This window comes from Mytilus trossulus, chromosome 7 (assembly GCF_036588685.1).
Source record: "Mytilus trossulus isolate FHL-02 chromosome 7, PNRI_Mtr1.1.1.hap1, whole genome shotgun sequence".
Classification (NCBI taxonomy): Eukaryota; Metazoa; Mollusca; class Bivalvia; order Mytilida; family Mytilidae; genus Mytilus; species Mytilus trossulus.
The window spans coordinates 62,035,367-62,058,620 of NC_086379.1; the positions used below are offsets into that span (position 1 = coordinate 62,035,367).

At 31.1% G+C, this 23,254-nt stretch overlaps 1 protein-coding gene across 10 annotated transcripts in view; it reads right to left on the reverse strand.

Annotated features, from left to right (window-relative positions):
• Positions 1-8,979: 8,979 nt before the first annotated feature.
• The window catches only part of LOC134725486 (YLP motif-containing protein 1-like), a 30,673-nt gene continuing 16,398 nt past the window's right edge, over positions 8,980-23,254 (reverse strand). For 4 of the 10 annotated variants that reach the window (XM_063589344.1, XM_063589335.1, XM_063589334.1 and 1 more), the window contains 5 exons: positions 15,622-15,824; positions 13,795-14,010; positions 13,143-13,268; positions 12,223-12,402; positions 8,980-10,473 (listed from right to left, as the gene is read on the reverse strand). In XM_063589344.1, the coding sequence (XP_063445414.1) occupies positions 10,334-10,473; positions 12,223-12,402; positions 13,143-13,268; positions 13,795-14,010; positions 15,622-15,824 (865 nt within the window). In that variant the 3' untranslated portion in view covers positions 8,980-10,333. The remainder of the gene's footprint in view (positions 10,474-12,222; positions 12,403-13,142; positions 13,269-13,794; positions 14,011-15,621; positions 15,825-23,254) is intronic. The other 6 variants (XM_063589336.1, XM_063589338.1, XM_063589341.1 and 3 more) reach the window with 4 other exon arrangements.

The following is a 23,254-nucleotide window of genomic DNA, read 5'->3' on the forward strand; positions in this document are numbered from 1 at the left end:
TCAAATGATAAAACACAATTGGTAGAGCCAAGACTGCATCAGCGAATTATTTTACAAACTTGAAGAAAAAAAACACAAACATACAATCTGACTGATGCTCAGCAGCCTTTTATAATGTGAACAAGAAAAGGTGTTTCTTCAAACCATACTCCTCTATCGGTAGTGAGAATTTACAGATACTAACCACTTGTTGATACTGATTTGAAATTTAAAACTGCCACCATCATAGGCTTCAGTAGCTGGAGTAGCTGTTTCTCCATACTTTATCATAGCTGGACTTACATATTATGACAGATTACTAGAAAGGACATTAACAGCTGTATTAAGCATTGGTTCTTAACCGGAATGAAGCTATACAACCATCTCCGGAAATACCTGGAAAATCGTTTTCACAAGTACTAGTATATGTACCACAAAATTTAGTAAACAATCTTTTCCTGTTTTGCTTGACGGTAATACCACTTATTTGGATTTGGTTTTGGTTAATTGAACAAAATAACACCATGTCATCTTGTTTATTTGTTCACGTGTTTTATTCGGTTCCCACTAATGAGTCATAAAAAGTTGATGTGTGAGTTTGGCGTACAAAATCACAAGCCTGGTATCTTTGGTTGAATTTTCTTATTTATTTACTTTAATTATTTTCCATCGTACAGAAACATAACATTCTCATGGTGTGTTCGAGGGTACAATGTACGACAAAAGGTAAAACAACAAGAATACTGAACTTCAAAGAAAATTCAAAACGTAAAGTCCCTAAACAAATAGCAAAATCAAAAGCTTAAACACATCAAACAACTGTCATATTTCTGACTTGATACAGACAATCTTTTTGAAGAAAATGTGCATCGTCTTTTTTCGGTGATAGAATTGGATAGGTGAAAAGTATATTGTATATAGTATGTCCAAGTTGGATTGACCAATTTACTATGACAAAAGCATAAATGTTTCAAAACGTAATAAGTAGTGATTTGAACTTATTGAATACTGTAATGAGCCTTTAATTTCCGACATAACCAAAAAATTCAAACTCAAATTACATTGTTTAATGAAATGTGTATATCTACATTAAAAATAGAATTCAATTTTAACTACGGAATGTGAAAGTGGTTGTTTATCGTAAGGTATATCATTTTTCTTTAATATAGAAATAATACAATTTTTATTTTTTATGCGGCATCATCGATCTTTACTAAATGACTTCATTAAGTTAACCAGTCTTTCTTATTTTCTACCTGACTACCCGCAATTCATCAAACGATATTTTTTGTTTCTTGACATGTTTATTGCTAATTAACTTAAAGATTCTAGCGACAAGAAAGATCCCAGAGACATTGAGGTCTATAAGTTCATAATTACTAAGAAACATGGCATATATCAAAACTCTTCTTATAATTATACTTGGTTGAAACAAAATCAAATAGCATGATTCACATTTAAGATTATCCCGTGGTTTCCTACGTTCTATGGTTCAGCTTACCACAGTTCACAGAGTTAAGTTGAGAACAGAAATTAAGAGAAATGTACAGGCCCAGAACATTTCTCGTTGTTAGGGACACTGAAATGAAAATCTAACCTTCTACGTCATTTGTTTTCAGGTGCGGATGTGTCTGCTTGGCAATAAAACCACACCTTCTTATTTTTATATATTATATGGAAATGTGCTATCTTAATGAAGCAGTATACAAAGATAATATAAGTACCGTTTAAAAATTATATAATGTAGATACATCATGTATACTTAGTTATAGACGACCTTAAGTTTGTAGATACAAATTTATGATCAGCGCAATTTCTAATAACAATGAACACTGTAAGCTCAAACCAAAATTTTGCATTTCTGTTTCACAAACATATGTCTTGGATATTTCAAATCACTATTAGTTTTTTATTTTAGATATCTATAGAATATTTTGTAAACTTGAAGTTACGTGGTTCCTAAAAGTTGTGCAAATGTTAACTAAGAGGAGACATTTGATTGGTTAACTTCAAGTGATGGTTATTTTCATGTATGCAATGAAATGTTATGTGAAATTTTTTCTATAGTACTGGAAAGGATAACACTTTACTAATGCCGAGTATTTCTTTATTTGAAACAAAGATAAATTCTGCACATTTTTTTTAAAGTGCAAATTTTACAAAGACTAATAGGGGAAATCAATGGTGGTATTACACCTGGACACAAAATCTACATCGTTTTTTTTAAATTTTATGGGTAAATAAGAATCATTGATACCCGATTATATGTTAAATTAAAAGGGCTTGGAATGGTGTTGTTTTTAGTCAAAATCGTTGTCCAATTCATGTATTAGTTATACTAATACACAGAGTTGCATTATTTGATTCATCGTTCTTACATCATTCCATCATTTTTGTAGTATATATAGCATCGTCTTAAATAGAATTGACATGGCGGGTTTTATACGTTGAGCAGGATCCATTTACTCTTTTGGCAAGAAACAATAATGTACAGTCCCTTCTTATCTTTCTAGCGAGTAGAAACGAAATTAAGAACAAAAATGTCACCATTGAAAGACAAGGGTTTCCGCAATATCATATCAATTATCCAAAAGACATTTTAGTGCAACTTTTATGACGCCAGATCCTGTTATGAACGGCTGCATACTAGATTTAACTGCGTATGATAAACACATATCATCGCTACTTTAATTTGTGTATTGTTAAATGTTTTAAAACGTTTAACTATGTATATAGTTTGTTTTTCTTTGTAGTCTTTTGTGCATTCTACTACGATACTAGAAGATTTAGTGCTTTTAGATGCGAACAAGGACATAAGCTATGATTTCCAATGAGACAACCATCAACCATAGATGAAAGAACGTGAATATAAGCAACTTCACTTTACCGTGCGGCCTATACAGCATATATTTTATTAAAACTAACAACATTATGTTATCTGCTCTGTGCGTCCGTCCGTTCGTCCGTCCGTCTGTCCCGCTTCAGGTTAAATTTTTTGGTCAAGGTAGTTTTTGATGAAGCTAAAATCCAATCAACTTGAAACTTAGTACACATTTTAAATTTTAAAGCCAAATTAGACTTTTTACCCCTATTTCACGGACCTTTGAAAATGGCAAATGATAGTGCGAGTGGGGCATTCGTGTACTTTGGACACATTCTTGTTTTCTTATGCATCGGTTGATTGCTGTCTCATTTTTGAATATCCAATATCTTCTTCTATTTTTGTTTTAGTTCAACTTTTAAGTTATTCTTTCCTTCGAGAATGATTTAAAAGTGAATAAATTTGTAGCATAAAAAAAACTAAAAGTTCATATTCACGAAGACATGTGCGTGTCAATAGCAGCCTATGAATAATTAGAGCTTACAAAATTAATTAATTAATAAATTGATGCAAGTAGTAGGAACATATTTGATAAATTGCTGACGTTTTATCATTGTACTAGCTTGAAATTTAGTTATGAATATATTTGTTGTGATTGTTTTGTTTTGTTGGTTATTTGTTTTTGTGTCTGTTTGTTTGTTCTCTTTTTGTCACTTATCTTTTTGTTCATCTGTTATAGACTGACCTTTTGGAAACAAATCGTAGAGTTTTCGTTCATATCGAATTATCTTCTTTTTGCATAGTTTTATTGCCAGCAAACAAAATGAATCAGCTATTCTAATCTGTGCAGCACTGATTCCAATAAAACAGTTTTTGTATCTTTAGCCCTACTACATTAATTTCCTTATCAAATGTTTAACAGGATCAAGGAAATACCATTTACAATATTCTGACATAGTTATCTTTTCCCTTGATGATAGTATTGCCTCTCATAAACACAGTATTTTATTGGTCATAAATACCAGCTATCTATTATCGAAAGGGACAAATTCTAATAATGGAAAGGGTGTGTATATATAGTAAAAAAATAGAGAGAAACGGTCAGATTTAACAGAAAAAAAATACTAGAATGTAAAAACAATTGGGGTAAAAAATATTTGTCAGTAGTATGTTATGAAACAATGCAAAACAGTACTACTTGTGGTGTATTAGATTTTTAATTTTTTTCAAAATCTTTATTAATATTTTAGGACAGTATATTGGTACATCCAAAAACTTATAACTTACTTTTCAAGAGGGGGAATAGATAAACTGAAAAAAAACATTCTAATCAGAACTAAGTACATAAGAGCTTACTATGAAGAAGATATAACTGGTTCCAAATGAAGTATTTTATTGTGTTCTTATTTATTTTCAAATCAAGTATCCTTTCCAAATGCTTTACATAAATCTATGAAAGACATTTTTTTAGTTGGCATAATGACATATTTGCGAAGACATGACACTTAAAAGGTTATTAGTAAAATTAGTATCGATTTCTTTACAACAATTGCATCTTTGTTTTTTATCATTATTGTTAATACGTATATATCACATACTTTTAATGGCTTAAGGCTATTTATAGATGTAAAATAATGGATCTTTTGTGAGTTTCGTGTTGTACTGTCTTTAATTTTATATGTTGTGTTTTTTGTACTGCTCTTTGTCTGTTTTTTTTTCTTTTTTGACCATAGTGCATAGAGTTGTCAGTTTATTTTTGACTCGTGAGTTTGGGTGTGCCTTTGGTATCTTTTGCCTCTCTTTTAATACTCAGACTGTCAAAGCTAAACAAGTGCACTTCTTTAAATATATGCAAGGTTGAAATCAATAAATGTAATTATTAGTTTGGTGATTTATGAAAGAAGTACGGCTTCAACAGAGTACTACGCAAAGGAAGGTATTTTTTCGAATAGATTTTTTAATTAACTTTCATGTAGTAATTATATACTACTCAGGTCATTGAAACCTAGGTAGGATGTATCGTCATTGTTTAAATAATTATTAAAAGAAAATTGCGGTTAGAAATGAAAAACAAACAACTTTCTTGAACTCAAATTTTGTAATATGTATGTTAATTTGTTTGTTTATGCCTTTATACCATTGTACATAGGTTTATGAGAATAAAGATATACATATATTATGATCGAGTGTTACTAGAGAACCAATTAGTGTAATTAAAATTATCAATAACGAAAGAATAATTCTTAAGAGACTCCTACGGAGCATGCTATGAAAATGAACAAATGTAAGGTGGTACAACATGTACCATACCTATTATTCATTAGAACACTCCTATCTTTTGTATAAATATCACGTCAAACTATAATCTCTCACCACAATGAGTTTAATGAAAAATAACTAGACAAACAAATGGTCAAGCATTCTAAGCAATTAGTGTTGTTGACCTTGACTGAAGAGCTTTCTGAATACCTACATTTAGGTAGAAAGGGTCAGTTATGTAAGGTACAACACGAATGGTTGCGGTACGAATTAAAAGTCAGTCAGGCAATCAAAACCTCAAGGAGTAAAATTAATCTTTCCCAAACTCTAGACAAATTGTTGATTTTCTCTCAATCGATTTTTGACTTTTGAACACCGCTAAACTACTGTTGTCTTCATTTACTATGAATAAGATTTTAAGTCAATGGCAAAAAAAAACATATTTGACACCTTTGTAGAAAATTATAGAAATTACAATTTTTTTCATTAACTGTTTAACAAAGAGTCTGCGTAGGAGCCACATATTTTTTTAATATATGGCGGCGCTTCCCTTTACCTAGACGATATTCACAGACGATATATAACCGCACTCTATGTGTTGGGCTTTATCAAAGACATACTATGTGACATGATTGCTAATATGATAACTATCCATGAAAGTCCGATTAAGGTATATGTAAGCAACTATAGATCACCATACTGACTTCAACAAAGGTATAAAAGGTATGACTAGTTGAAACATTTCAAACAAGAAACCTAACGGCCTGATTTATGACAAACCAGTAAAAGAAGTTCAATAAGACATTCATCAACCAACGTCAACGGGCTCCTGGCTTGTAGCATGTGGTGGGGTTAAACCTGTATAAAACTTCAAATTCCACTACCTGGAATGTGAAATGATACCAAGGTTACAACTCACTCAGGCAAAATTTAATGTTCGACAGTCTTAGCAGGTTCGTTCAGCTATATTTGATATAACTTTGGGTCCCAAATGCTCTTCAACCTTGTTCTTAATTTCCTGTTGTTCAATTATTTGATAAGATCGTCATTGATAGAAACTAGTAGTCTTTTGTAGATGACAAATTTTTAATCCTGGTATCTATGATGCGTTTGTGAAGAAAAAGTTGTAATGTGCAGATAATTTACTATTATATGCATACTTATTTACAACCACGTGCCCAGGTTATTGGTGTTGTTTGCGAGGGCTCAATTCTCACATAAAGCTGAATGTTCGAGGAGACAAATTTAAAAATGAACCCATTGATGTACATGTTTCAGGCTCTTGTTCAGAAGACATGATGTGTGTGTACCGAAAATGATTTTGAGAATAAGCATGGGTAATTCAAATATTTTCTAAAACAAAATGGTGTTGACATGATGTGATGTGTGTAGATGTATGTAACTAATCCATTAATCAATTTCTACATATGATATATTTATAGTTCAATATATAGGATCCCACAATGGATTTGAAATGATATAATTTCATAGCCAGGCGTTGAGAAACGTAATTAATTACAACAGGGAGGTCAAGCGAACATGGTAATACAAATTGCGATTTTGTTTCGTCCATTTCATTAAGGTTTACATTGCCCATATTTATCATTAAGCATCTCCGGTCAAACGCATATGCCTCTCATACTTAAGTCAACGTACACACACACATTAACTGTAACAGATGATTGGTTTTCAAATATTTTGGCTACGAGCATCACTGAAGAGACATGTATTGTCAAAATGTGCATCTGGTGCAGGAAAATTGGTACCGTTAATGTAATTACTACCACTGGGTCGATGCCTCTGCTGGTGGACTGTAAGTCCCCGATGGGTATCACCAGCCAAGTAGCCAGTACTTCGGTACTGGCATGAAAATACGGATTTTTTGGTGTTATTAAAAGTTGCTGTTACAAAATGTTAGAAATTATTATAAATTAAGGAATGTATCTCCCTCAGGCAAAGCTCTCATTCCTTTTATGGATTTGGCTATACTTTTTGGACCTTTTGGATAATAGCTCTTCATCTTTTATATAAGCTTTGGTTTTAAAATATTTTGGCTACGAGCATCACTGAAGAGACATGTATTGTTGAAATGCGCATCTGGTGCAGGAAAAATTGGTACCGTTAATGTTATGATAAATATTAAAGCAAAAAATAAAAGTGGAAAAACGGAATGTTTTAACATGAACAATAAATGGTTAAAAAAAGTAGTTGTTTTAACACGAAAATATTGGAACAAATATCGATAAAATAGAACCAACTTATAGGCTATGATTAATATACCTTCTGAATGACATCTTAACAAATAACACATTTCAGAAGTTATGAAACAAATCCACAAATTACCCAGGAAAAGGATAATATTATGGAAATCAAATCACGAAATATATTGTTTGGCTACAATGTGAATGACCAGTATTAAAACAATCCTTTATATATCAACTGACAATTTTTTATCGACTTTCTTTAAAATATCCAATCGTTAATTAGACTTAACCATGGCTAAGATGTTCTTCATCATAAGCGTCACGTACATGTCAGGTTAACTATGATAATTTCATAACTACAATTTGTTATACAAATTGGGTTAGCTTTTAACAATTGCTACTTATAACGAGATACCAGGTAGTCATGACTGCCATATGTTCCACACTTCACACTTAATTTACAACAATAGGAATAAAAAAAGATTTTGCAAATACCTAAATATGAGACAGCAACGTTACGAAAAAAACAATCTAGAAAGTCTACATAATCATAGAAAGAAAATTATACTAAAAGGATAACAAGAAAAATTAAAAAGGCAGTTCAGACAACGCCAACAATATGAATTAAAATATGTTCCGAATAAGTATAAATGAGACATCAATATTACCAAGAAAGACGGCTCCAATCATAGACCCAAAACTATAGAAAGTCTACATAATCTAGCTCCAATCATAAACATGAAATTATACAGTGATAAAGAAAAAAGAATGATAAGAAAGGCAGAAAATATCTGTGTCAGAGATTTTTCTGTGCGTGTTACATTTTAGTGCTATGTCGTTGTTCTCCTCTTACATTTAATGCGTTTCCCTCGGTTTTAGTTTGTTATCCCGATTTTGTTTTTTGTCCATGGATTTATGAGTTTTTAACAGCGGTATACTACTGTTGCCTTTACTTCCAGTTTATTTAGACTTTGAGTAACTGTGAGCATCTCTTTTGAAGATCGTATTGCTTTCATTAAAGCTATTATTGTAGTTTGCAACTCTAGACACTTGTTTCCGAAGTGTTGTTTTCGAGTGGTTTGCTTTGGTCTTTATAGAAGGTCCAAAGGTCGAGATACAAGGGAAGAATTTGACTATAGTCTCAATTCAAGAATTTTGTTAATTGTTTTTATTATGTTCATGTTTTGTCAATTTAGAAAATATGTTTTAATGACATTTTTTTTGGAATGATCTGTGTTTTGTTTCACAACAAACCTATACTGTACAAAGTGAGGAATGCGACAGTTTATTTTGGTTGAAAAAGGGCAATCATCCGATTTTGTAACTTTTATGAACTTCCCATATTTACATTTAGTTTGGAGTTCAGTGTTTGTGTTATACTTTTTTTTTACATATTGAACAAGCAATGCATCATAGCGTGAAAGGTTATCATCGAGAGAAAAACTGTGTACCAAGTCCTAGAGGTGAAACAAGATCTTAATACTTTCTCATTCCCTTTGAAAGTTTTCCCGTAACACTATAAGATGTTTCTGTATTGAAACTGATATTAAATGCAAGACTTAATCAAATATTTGATTAGAATGAACCGATCTACAATTTTAAAAATACTATTTGAGATCTGATTTGGTCTTTGCATTGTACTCTGTTCATGGGAATGGTCATGGTGCTACAAAAGATAACAAGTACCCCCGAAACATAAAGTAATATAAAAACTAATACTGTCAAGCATTTTATTAATGAAAATACACAAACACATTAGTTCTACTGTTTGTAGGAAAGACTTGCATAACAAATATGGGTTCTAAGAAAGATAACCGAAAATGTGATAGAATAACCATTCAAATCTTAGAAATACTGAAAAAATACAAAATATTTAATTATTATATTAGCTTCGAAAGTCATATTTCTTCACCCTAAAACTGAATTTACTTTTTTTTACTGTGCGCCTATTGTATCAAATTATTCACATAATTTTATAAAATACACATCTAAGTTAACTATATAAAATAAAACTACTTACAGCTGTTTGTAATTCCCTATCTAGGCAAACTCCTCGATAACTAAGAATACAACTATTTTCTGCTTTCATTTGAAGGGCGAATACTGAATTGAACTCTTCAACACACCCATTGTTTTAAAATTATAATAATTAAATCCATCAAAATTCATAAACTCCTACCTCAGTTAATAGTTCAAAAGAATTAGAATGGTTCGTTAAATCTTACAATGGAACACTTTCATCAAACGGTAATCATCAGTAAGAACATTTACATAACATCATCATATACATGTAATATCTGGATCAATGTCAATAAATAAAATATCTAATTAAATAAATAAACATGACATTCACACCATTTCACTAAAAATAAATTCTTCAAAACTTATATATCACAAAATGTCACATGAAATAAAGCAAATGTATTGACAAATACTACAGTTTTATACGAAAAGTTTATTCAACTCGGTAATGTCTGAAAACTGGAAAGCAATTATAATAGAAACTGTGGTTCAGTTCCAAGTGGCAGAGTAGACGTCTGTCTCATAGTTTGATTCCAAAACAAGTTTGTGGAATTATTTGTGTAAAACCTTCAGTATATCACTGAAACGTACACTTCTAAGAGTTCTTTCATTTTCTTTTAATACATTGCTCATACTCGATTGAATTCTCGTTGTGAATATAGAAGGCTAATGACTAAGTTTAAACTATAACCAACATGCAATAGAGAATCATAATTAACAATAACTTTTGTTGTGACTGTGCCTTAAAGATTAAATAAGGCATGTTTATGTTTATAACAATATTGCCGAAACACATTTAAAAAGAAATAAGTTCTTGAGTACAATGCAGGTAGAACTATTCTTTACTATATCTAATGAATGAGCGCACTGAATATGACACATCAAATATAAAAAAAAAATAACCGGTTAATATATACCGTTTCGTTATCTTAGTACCGGATATATTTAACAAAACGTGTTTTTTTTTATTCAGATGCCGGTATGTCTTTATTGCACTTTTTAAAATCCATATTTTGTTTCATCAACACTGATTATACAAATGTTTGTTTTAAAAGTCTGTGCTTGGAGCATCTTCTTGCTGTTGTTGAGGCTTGACAGCCGTACTTCTGGTAATTATTTTCAGGGTTCTACCGCCTCCGGTGGGTGCTTTTTGTGGTGGAGTTGCCTCTCTTGACTGCACCGCAGAACCTGCAATATAACCAACAGCCTGTCACATATTGTTCTTTAAGTTTTGATTTCAATACAGCTAGCCATAGAATATATCACATTTATAATAAATCGGTGCTTATTTTCAGAGTTTCTTACGTAATTTGGTTACTTTCAGCCTTTTCTTACGTAACTTTCTATCTTATCTCGATCTGACAATATTTTTAACATAAATAAAAGCTATTAGTTATTACATAGAATGGTGCATAATACCCTTATGAATAACACATTATGAAGGATTGATTTAATCAAACGATTATCTTATATTAAACAGATGGTTTAACGTTTGCAAAAGTATGTATTTTTGAGGATTCCGTCTGTTGATTTAGAAATTAACCAAAACCATACAATTTTTTTTGATAAACGCCATAGTAGAGGTGTTTTACACCGTATAAATAGATGTTAACATTATATTGAAACAGATATATTCAAAGTCAGTTCAAACGAGTTAGCATCTTGTTAGAGAAAACAAACATTTGTCAGTAAAAAACATAGTCAAGTGTATAAAACTAAGAAGATCGAAAAACCTCATTGCAATAAAAAAAAAAACAGCCATATCAACAACTTTTCATTGAAAACTAAGTATAACTGATTTGTTAAAACACAAACTTATCTTCACCAAGTAAAAAGTAACATTTACTTTATTTGAACTCTGATGGGTAGTTGTCTTATTGACACTCATGCCATGTTTCCATCCTTTTATGTAAGGGCGCATTAAAGTTGTGTGCACATGTAGGAGGCGAAACGCCCTCTATAATATCGTATGCAATCAAATAATTTAGATAGGAGATAAAAATGTTAAACTAGGCCTACAGTTTAACATCCGCTTCAATAATATAGAAGTGCTAATCAAGTTGTGAATTAATTCAACAAAGACACGAATTTCTATAGATATAAAAATCATGATAGAATAATCAACACACAAACAACCTTTCAACAGATATCTTCAACAAATATACAACTAAATGTTGACACAAAATGCAAAACAAAATAATACTAAAATGCATGCTCCTTTAATTTGATGAACAGTTTGAAAGGTTCATTAATTGCATTTGCTGAAATCTTAATTCTTTAGTCAGTAATCTAACGTGGGAAATGGCAGTACTATCATCTGTTTCATTTGTTTTACCAATATCATATAAATAGGAGTTACGAATAAAAATTGGAGGATTGTGTCCAGACAAAAATTTGAGAAGTATTTTTCAATGTCAGTAAACAAATTATGACAACCTTGTATAGAATAATGGCGATATCTATCTTGAGAAATGGGTTTAAGTATATGCACTTGAAAGCTGGGTATTACTTATTTTGTTTTATTTGTTGGTTCGTGTCTCGTTGACCGAGTCCTTTATATTCATCAAGTCATACATGTATAGAAAATGTTGAATGGATTATCATTTAATTTATTATTATTTAAACCAGAAGAGGCATTGTCGTTTTCTTAAACTTTTTGCATATTCAAAGAGTGTTTTCAATACTACAGTGACAGACACCATTTGCTTATCAGAATGTCTCAAATGTAGAATAAAATGCTCCAAAATAATTTAAAATTCTTCGGTGAAATGTGGACACCAGTCACCACAACTCGCCGCCGCGCGCAATACTTCAAATGGATTTTTAGTAAACCATTTGTAGTTGTAAGCCATTAGTGAACACAAAACATCAGACAGATTTTTAAACAAACATTTAGACAAATTAAGAGGTTTGATGAAAATGAAAGGAGTAGGTTACCATTCTCTTCTCCTGTATCACCAACAGACATCTGTAAATACTTAAATGACCGTGAAGGAATATGTCCACCCATATAACGCTTATTCGTCAACTCCTCTCCACTAAGTGTATCTGGAAGTCCATCATCTTCATCTGACGGTAGATCATCCTCGTCTCTTTGTTGTTTTATGGGTACAGCAGCTAGGAATAATGGGTTGCGGGTGATTATAAGTATTGCCATGGTAACATGCACAGTGTAATATGAAGATGACAACGTGTACAAAAGTAAGGGAACACAACATAGTTACTCAACATATTATATTTTATGCCAAATTATGGTTTGTTTTTTTATTCAATTAGTTATATGAATTAATTCTTTGTCCAAAATTAGAGAGGTAATGTTTTAGTTGTTCTTTATTATTCAATACTTGATTATTTTCGGTATTTTGAATTTTATATTATTCTCACTGACAAATATCAGAAGCAAACTTCTTGAAGATATTTTAAAATCTATCATATCAGTATTTTCTATCCTAAACGAAGAACATTGTAAATTATCCTGAACGATTGCTTTAAAAAGAAGTTAACACAATACAACTGTTCTTATAAATATTCCGTCAGTCTTCAGATTACATACAACACTTTTGACCAGAATTGTGTTGGTTTTTAAAAAGAGCAACCAAGCGTTTTGGATAGAAGCTTTACATTTGAAAAAGTTAAGCTAAAGCTAAAACGGCAAACTACGTTTACAATCTGAAAATGTCATATCGGTTTTTATTAATTTGTTCAAAGATAATTTCCCCTTAATAAAAAGACTACTTGTTACTTACAGATGTTGAAATAGAGTTCAGAAAAGAACAGTAACATAGAAAAACTGTTACAACAACGAAACGGGAAATTAACAATAAGAAACGTGTTAGTGTAACTGAATACAAATATACCTGGTTGGTCATCGTCTTGACATTTAGCTAATCGCTGGAGAACTCTAAATGATGGGGAAGGTATGTGTTTTCCAGTATATCGTATGGATCCCTGATCGTATTTACCAATAGTGTTTTCTTCTTCGTCTGTTTAAAAAAAATACATGAACTAATATAAATTAAAAGCTAACTTTGTCAAAGGTCGATTCCTTAAAAGGATGCAGGATCCAAACGTCGCAAAATGCATTCAAAAGCGAAAGAACACTAGCCAATCATCTCAGCAACTGTATGTGAACGCTCACCTCATTTTAGGAGAAATTGTAATGCGCTTATTTATTTAGATATGGTTTAAAATTTGATTGAAATTCCTAAGCTATACATTATTTTATGGGTAAAGGAGCTAGGGATAATTTCTTCTAATATATACGTCAAAACTAACGTAAGATTTTAGTCTTGATTTAAAATGAAAGTATTTGATGATAAACTCGTCATAGATACCAAGATTGAAATTTTATATTTACGCCAGACGCGGGTTTCTTCTACAAAACACTCATAAGTGACGCTCGAATGAACAATATTTAAAAGGCCAGATAAAGCAGTACCCCTTATTCAATGGTCTAACTACAAAAACGTTGTCTACAGAGGATTCGTTAAGCTTACGTGTTAAACCTACCATTATCAAGATATTTATCATGAGCGTCTTGTTGATATTGCTGTTGACCATTAAGTTCAGTATTATCCTGGTTCTGGTTTGATATACGTGTCAACGTTCTGAACGCTTTAGACGGGATGTCAGTCTTCTTATTCAATCCAGAAAACGTCATTTCATCGTCTATTGAATTGTGTCGTAAAAGAGGATCTCGTGGTTGATGTTTTTGACGAGGCGCACCTGTTAAGGAGGAAGGATTTGTTTAAATCTCTGTTGTATTGAATACTAAGCATTGGATAACTGAAAATTTAGTGAAATACTTAGTAGCTGCTTTATTTCAGAGTGGACCAAGTTTGCTTACTATATTTTATTTGTTTAATGTCACCGCAAAAGAAAAACACATGCTTAAAAACAACAAATACATATATGCATAGGAAATTGAAAATACAAAGTTATCTACAAATTAATATAAACGTACAAATATAAAATATTGAAATAAAAACTGAAAAAAAGTATTGATACAACTACATGTAACATTAATAGAGACTATATATAAATTGACAGCAGGGAATCATTGTTTATCGATTGAGGGTAATTATTATTTATCAAATCGTCAATTCGATAAAAACGATAATGTTATAAAATCATATAATCATTGTATAACTTAACTTTTGGTATCAATTTTTAATAGTTACAACTAAAACAATAAAAAACTGCATTGAGAATGTACATATAAATACATTTGTAAATAAAACTCCACAAAAAATCGCTTTAAAGAGAACAATATTTTCCGTCATTACATTTATTTTATTGTTCAACCGTGAAATTACATTAAAAAAGAAACAAAAAGAAAAAAAATATTATTAATAATATAATATATTCGGAGGATTACATTTTGCTTAATGTGCATCCATTGAGAGAATTATAATTTCGAATGCATATACATTGCTTAAGAGTAAAAACGGTAAAAGAAGTTTAGTGTAAGCAAGCAAGTAAAGCGCAATCAAAACAAAAGCTAAACTTGTACCAGCAGTGTAAAAGCATACAACTTATACTAGTACTTAGAAATCGAGTAGCCTTCTCCTTCCCCTACACATCCCGATCTTTATAACCTTAACAAAAACATGTACTGTTAAAATATTGCTTAGAAAACAAAAAAAGTAATATTCACTGGAAAAATAAAACTGCTAAGAAAATCAAAAGTTTTAATCATTGGAATAACAAAATTGCTCAGAAATCAAAAACTCGTATTCACTGGAAAAACAAAAATGCTCAGAAATCAAAAACTCGTATTCACTGGAAAAACAAAATTGTTGACAAATCAAACACTCTTATTCATTGCATGTAAACCAAATTGCTAGAAAATATAAAACCCTATTCACTTGAAAAATAAAATGGCAAAGAAATCAAAAGTTCCTATTCATTGGATAAACGCATTACGTGATGACTAAAGCCTGGCTTAGTACAGTCACATCTTATCATACCAATGTTTTTGAAAATAGTTACATTTTTCAATATTTTTAAGAAACATTTATAAATGCCCGTTAAATAGAAAAACAAATCTATCGCAATTTATTCATTGAACGTGCATTAAATAATTGCATATGCATTGTTACAATGTTATTGCAGATATACACGTGCAGAAGCCATGCTTATTAGTGTTTAGTATTTGGTCATGAAATATTGAAGATTTTGAAAAAGGGACTTTATATTCACATCTTGAACTCAATTCAGAGAAAATAATGCAGTTATACGGCTAGCAGTGTAATGTTGTATTTATAGTACTTCAAGGGCTAAGCAAAAGGAATAAAGATCGAGTTCATATGAAAGGATAAAAGATTGAAATATTACACTCCGGGTTTGTCTCTGTTTTATTCTCCTCCATTTCATTGTCATACAGACTTTGTAACAGAAGGAAAGATAATCCCTGCTTCCTTGGAGCACATTCTCGGTCTGGAGTTAAGGGGACGCTACTCTTACCTGAAGATTCACTCTCCTTTATCATTTTATACACCGCGGAGTTTTCTATATCTGCTGCTGGTTTATCTGGCATTCTGTGAAAAAAGTAATCAAAATAACTTTTTATGTGGTATTGATATTGTTTAATGTACAATAAATTGTACCGGCAACCACATGGGTGTAAAAATTATAGACGAAAGTGAAAAAACATGTGTTTGTCTTGAAATATACTTTACTACATTGTATTGTTATTCTTAATCCTGGATATATTTACAGTTTCTTATTATATTTTTTTATGTTTACATGCTTTGTTCTGTAAATCACGATTTGGTTTTTTTTCAAATTATACAAGGTGATATAAATATGAAAGAATGAATGAAAGAAAACTAACAAATTTTTAATGAAATAATATAATTTCTAATCTTCAATTGGAATATTCTCTGAAAATATCTGAACGTCTGGTAAACAATTGTTCTTAAATGTACAAATGCATAATTTATGAGTATTCATCAACCGAACTTGGACATTTGTGAATGTCAACCATTTTCGATTTTGATTGTTTCCTGTATAATTTACATGTTATCTATATAAACCGATAATGTAATAGCACAAGTGAAAATGTTTCGTTTTACTTGGGTGTTTTCGAATACTAGTATACGAGGAAGGTAAAGAATAATGGCAAAACCGGTTCCTATTTGGGTATCCCTGAAATAGGTCACCAGACATAAACTGTAGCCTTATGAAACAATACAGGCAATGGGTATGATATTTTTACTAAAGAAGATATGACACGAAAGTACATAAAGATTACAACAAATGTCACGCTAACCTTATCAACTATAGGTTAATAAAGTTGTCTTATAAAATTTAGTTGACTAGTAGGATATTTCCATAATTGCGTGTTCATAAACTAGTATTCTACATTTTGGCAGAATGATAAAGTTGCTCCTAAGACCAAGTTTTCTTAACTTATCTTGTTGATCAAATAAAAACCCAAATGTTTTGACTATATGCACAAGGGCTTGAAAACAAGTATTTGTGATATTGAAATCGAATTTCATCATCACAGCATAATGTTTTATTAGCTATTATATAGTTGTGTGATATTTTATGGAAAACGAAAGAAGATACTGAAAACTTTCTATTACTTGCCAGTTCCAAGAAGTAATTTAAACATCTCTAACGACTTTTTTTTTTAAAGAAATTACGTTAATTGGTCCGGTATATACAAAAGCTATTTTAGTCATTTTCTGTATATATGCGTTATAATGTTTTAAGTTTCAAAACTGTTGGAAGAAATTTGAAACTAAACGACAAAAAAATATTAAAACCTGATAAGTTTTAAGATGTACAATTACTATCTATGGACAACATATAAAACAACCATGCACACATTCAACTTTAACTATGACTGATTTGTTTCTAGACTGTCCCTTCACAGGCAATCGTATCAGAAAAAAAATCCTATATACCTTTACAAAGGGATGTAGGAAAACAAAATCTGAGACGAGTGCCTGTGTGTCCCTTTCAGATTTCAGACTGGGATTCGAGAGAAAAAACTTTCCAATGCATTACAAAATAGCCAGGTTTCTGCGCAGGTAACAGTACAATTAATTCCCCCAAACTCAGAAGCCTGTAATTCAGTTGTTGTAGTTTTTTAAAATTGATGTCTGTCATATTTGTTTTTCGTTTATTGTTTTTTCATTAATTAGACCATTTTTCAATGCACATTGTTGAAGACCGTACAGTGACTTACACTTGATTAAATCCTTATCATTTGAACTCTGCTGGATAGACATTATTTTGAAAATCATACCAGATATTCATATTTTATATTATCATACGCTATTATATAGGTGGCACGGTAGTATTTCCTGGCCATAAGGGATAATGATAGCCTTTTTAGAATTTTCACCACTTTCTAACACTGCAAAAAATTCTACATTCACAGTTAACTAAAGTACTTTCATTTTACCATTCAGAAATGAATTTGGATATGTACCATGACCGTTTACTTTTTTTGCTATTTTTAAAATCCTAAGGCCTCTAGTACTTTTAGGTCTTTTATGGTGCAGTGAATGCAAAATTAAAAAAAATTCTCAAAAATTCATTTTCATCTGTATATAAAATTATTTCATATTTTTCTACACCTGATTCATCACTCAGTTTGGGAAAGTATGTTCAGTTGATACTGTATTTTTTGTCCAATCACACTGTTTAGATACATTTACCTAAGTAGGGTACACAAAAGAGCAACCTAAATTCTGGAAAGCAAATACTACCGTGCCACCTTAACCAAGACATAACAAACTTGAAACCAGTCATGACACCTATGATGCATAGACTTCTTATTTTGGAACATATTACAATAAAGAATACTAGTCTGCACTCATTTCTTACCAACAAAAAATGAAACATTACATCCCTGCCCCATCTGGCAGATTTTCACTTTTTTTTCATCTTACCATTTTTACTTAAGGAGTGAACAAAACCCAAATATATGATGTTTCAAATCAACACAGAAGTCAAACATGATGATTCAGGAGGAATTAGTAGATTGCCAACTCTGTTTATGGTTAATCTGACTGAAAGAAACAGTTTTAGCACCAAATCATGAAAACTGGTATTAAAGTCCATTCCACATTTTACAGCATGCCTTATATTACTTTAAACATTTTCAGATTATGAGAATAATACAACAAGAGTCTTTAGATTGCAGTAAACTATTATTCCAAAATCTGTTTGACAATACATATACTAGAACACATCTCTAAGTTGACTGTTTGTCTATTTCTCATGTATGCATTAAGTTAAATTATGTCCCCTTACATAATCAATTTGCCTTTACTGTGCTTTTCACTGTCAGAAAATCTTAACAACTAATGGTATTTGCATGGAAAATGAATAAACCATTTAATCTTGCTGATATAACATCATAAATACATTCTTTGTCAAAAATAAGGTCTATTCAATGTAAAGAAACCCCTATTTCTATCTCTATTTCAGACCAGTATGAGAGCTTAATGAATAAGTAAGGACCCCTTAACCACTTACTAGTTCCCCAAAAGCTCCAACTGGTGTCATGTTACATCAGAACTACAAATTAAACCTCAAGAAAACTAGTATAGCTGTATTTGTGTTGAAAAAAATAAGAAATTATGCAATTTATTTATTTCGGTGAAAATAATAGGTTGTACATGCAAATGAAGAATGTCGCGTCTCAAATTTCAGTGGTTGCACATGTGTCAGACACTGCGAAAAGTCAAAGCGAGCATTTATAATTAAAAATGTAGTGCAAGTTACATAAAAATAATGAATTTCTACTATCTAGGTAAATTTTTACATTATTACCTACAGATCAGGCAAAATTTGCTGAATCAGCAATTTTTACTCTCAGGGGTGGAATTTAAGGCTTGTTTTTATCATAGTTGCCATTAATCAACTTTGTATTGATAAACTTACAAATTGCATAGGTAAAAAAAGTTCCTTTATTGATTTAGTGTAAAAATATATATCCCCCTTAAGGTGGCACGGTAGTATTTCCTGGCCATAAGGGATAATGATAGCCTTTTTAGAATTTTCACCACTTTCTAACACTGCAAAAAATTCTACATTCACAGTTAACTAAAGTACTTTCATTTTACCATTCAGAAATGAATTTGGATATGTACCATGACCGTTTACTTTTTTTGCTATTTTTAAAATCCTAAGGCCTCTAGTACTTTTAGGTCTTTTATGGTGCAGTGAATGCAAAATTAAAAAAAATTCTCAAAAATTCATTTTCATCTGTATATAAAATTATTTCATATTTTTCTACACCTGATTCATCACTCAGTTTGGGAAAGTATGTTCAGTTGATACTGTATTTTTTGTCCAATCACACTGTTTAGATACATTTACCTAAGTAGGGTACACAAAAGAGCAACCTAAATTCTGGAAAGCAAATACTACCGTGCCACCTTAACCAAGACATAACAAACTTGAAACCAGTCATGACACCTATGATGCATAGACTTCTTATTTTGGAACATATTACAATAAAGAATACTAGTCTGCACTCATTTCTTACCAACAAAAAATGAAACATTACATCCCTGCCCCATCTGGCAGATTTTCACTTTTTTTTCATCTTACCATTTTTACTTAAGGAGTGAACAAAACCCAAATATATGATGTTTCAAATCAACACAGAAGTCAAACATGATGATTCAGGAGGAATTAGTAGATTGCCAACTCTGTTTATGGTTAATCTGACTGAAAGAAACAGTTTTAGCACCAAATCATGAAAACTGGTATTAAAGTCCATTCCACATTTTACAGCATGCCTTATATTACTTTAAACATTTTCAGATTATGAGAATAATACAACAAGAGTCTTTAGATTGCAGTAAACTATTATTCCAAAATCTGTTTGACAATACATATACTAGAACACATCTCTAAGTTGACTGTTTGTCTATTTCTCATGTATGCATTAAGTTAAATTATGTCCCCTTACATAATCAATTTGCCTTTACTGTGCTTTTCACTGTCAGAAAATCTTAACAACTAATGGTATTTGCATGGAAAATGAATAAACCATTTAATCTTGCTGATATAACATCATAAATACATTCTTTGTCAAAAATAAGGTCTATTCAATGTAAAGAAACCCCTATTTCTATCTCTATTTCAGACCAGTATGAGAGCTTAATGAATAAGTAAGGACCCCTTAACCACTTACTAGTTCCCCAAAAGCTCCAACTGGTGTCATGTTACATCAGAACTACAAATTAAACCTCAAGAAAACTAGTATAGCTGTATTTGTGTTGAAAAAAATAAGAAATTATGCAATTTATTTATTTCGGTGAAAATAATAGGTTGTACATGCAAATGAAGAATGTCGCGTCTCAAATTTCAGTGGTTGCACATGTGTCAGACACTGCGAAAAGTCAAAGCGAGCATTTATAATTAAAAATGTAGTGCAAGTTACATAAAAATAATGAATTTCTACTATCTAGGTAAATTTTTACATTATTACCTACAGATCAGGCAAAATTTGCTGAATCAGCAATTTTTACTCTCAGGGGTGGAATTTAAGGCTTGTTTTTATCATAGTTGCCATTAATCAACTTTGTATTGATAAACTTACAAATTGCATAGGTAAAAAAAGTTCCTTTATTGATTTAGTGTAAAAATATATATCCCCCTTAAGGTGGCACGGTAGTATTTCCTGGCCATAAGGGATAATGATAGCCTTTTTAGAATTTTCACCACTTTCTAACACTGCAAAAAATTCTACATTCACAGTTAACTAAAGTACTTTCATTTTACCATTCAGAAATGAATTTGGATATGTACCATGACCGTTTACTTTTTTTGCTATTTTTAAAATCCTAAGGCCTCTAGTACTTTTAGGTCTTTTATGGTGCAGTGAATGCAAAATTAAAAAAAATTCTCAAAAATTCATTTTCATCTGTATATAAAATTATTTCATATTTTTCTACACCTGATTCATCACTCAGTTTGGGAAAGTATGTTCAGTTGATACTGTATTTTTTGTCCAATCACACTGTTTAGATACATTTACCTAAGTAGGGTACACAAAAGAGCAACCTAAATTCTGGAAAGCAAATACTACCGTGCCACCTTAACCAAGACATAACAAACTTGAAACCAGTCATGACACCTATGATGCATAGACTTCTTATTTTGGAACATATTACAATAAAGAATACTAGTCTGCACTCATTTCTTACCAACAAAAAATGAAACATTACATCCCTGCCCCATCTGGCAGATTTTCACTTTTTTTTCATCTTACCATTTTTACTTAAGGAGTGAACAAAACCCAAATATATGATGTTTCAAATCAACACAGAAGTCAAACATGATGATTCAGGAGGAATTAGTAGATTGCCAACTCTGTTTATGGTTAATCTGACTGAAAGAAACAGTTTTAGCACCAAATCATGAAAACTGGTATTAAAGTCCATTCCACATTTTACAGCATGCCTTATATTACTTTAAACATTTTCAGATTATGAGAATAATACAACAAGAGTCTTTAGATTGCAGTAAACTATTATTCCAAAATCTGTTTGACAATACATATACTAGAACACATCTCTAAGTTGACTGTTTGTCTATTTCTCATGTATGCATTAAGTTAAATTATGTCCCCTTACATAATCAATTTGCCTTTACTGTGCTTTTCACTGTCAGAAAATCTTAACAACTAATGGTATTTGCATGGAAAATGAATAAACCATTTAATCTTGCTGATATAACATCATAAATACATTCTTTGTCAAAAATAAGGTCTATTCAATGTAAAGAAACCCCTATTTCTATCTCTATTTCAGACCAGTATGAGAGCTTAATGAATAAGTAAGGACCCCTTAACCACTTACTAGTTCCCCAAAAGCTCCAACTGGTGTCATGTTACATCAGAACTACAAATTAAACCTCAAGAAAACTAGTATAGCTGTATTTGTGTTGAAAAAAATAAGAAATTATGCAATTTATTTATTTCGGTGAAAATAATAGGTTGTACATGCAAATGAAGAATGTCGCGTCTCAAATTTCAGTGGTTGCACATGTGTCAGACACTGCGAAAAGTCAAAGCGAGCATTTATAATTAAAAATGTAGTGCAAGTTACATAAAAATAATGAATTTCTACTATCTAGGTAAATTTTTACATTATTACCTACAGATCAGGCAAAATTTGCTGAATCAGCAATTTTTACTCTCAGGGGTGGAATTTAAGGCTTGTTTTTATCATAGTTGCCATTAATCAACTTTGTATTGATAAACTTACAAATTGCATAGGTAAAAAAAGTTCCTTTATTGATTTAGTGTAAAAATATATATCCCCCTTAAGGTGGCACGGTAGTATTTCCTGGCCATAAGGGATAATGATAGCCTTTTTAGAATTTTCACCACTTTCTAACACTGCAAAAAATTCTACATTCACAGTTAACTAAAGTACTTTCATTTTACCATTCAGAAATGAATTTGGATATGTACCATGACCGTTTACTTTTTTTGCTATTTTTAAAATCCTAAGGCCTCTAGTACTTTTAGGTCTTTTATGGTGCAGTGAATGCAAAATTAAAAAAAATTCTCAAAAATTCATTTTCATCTGTATATAAAATTATTTCATATTTTTCTACACCTGATTCATCACTCAGTTTGGGAAAGTATGTTCAGTTGATACTGTATTTTTTGTCCAATCACACTGTTTAGATACATTTACCTAAGTAGGGTACACAAAAGAGCAACCTAAATTCTGGAAAGCAAATACTACCGTGCCACCTTAACCAAGACATAACAAACTTGAAACCAGTCATGACACCTATGATGCATAGACTTCTTATTTTGGAACATATTACAATAAAGAATACTAGTCTGCACTCATTTCTTACCAACAAAAAATGAAACATTACATCCCTGCCCCATCTGGCAGATTTTCACTTTTTTTTCATCTTACCATTTTTACTTAAGGAGTGAACAAAACCCAAATATATGATGTTTCAAATCAAC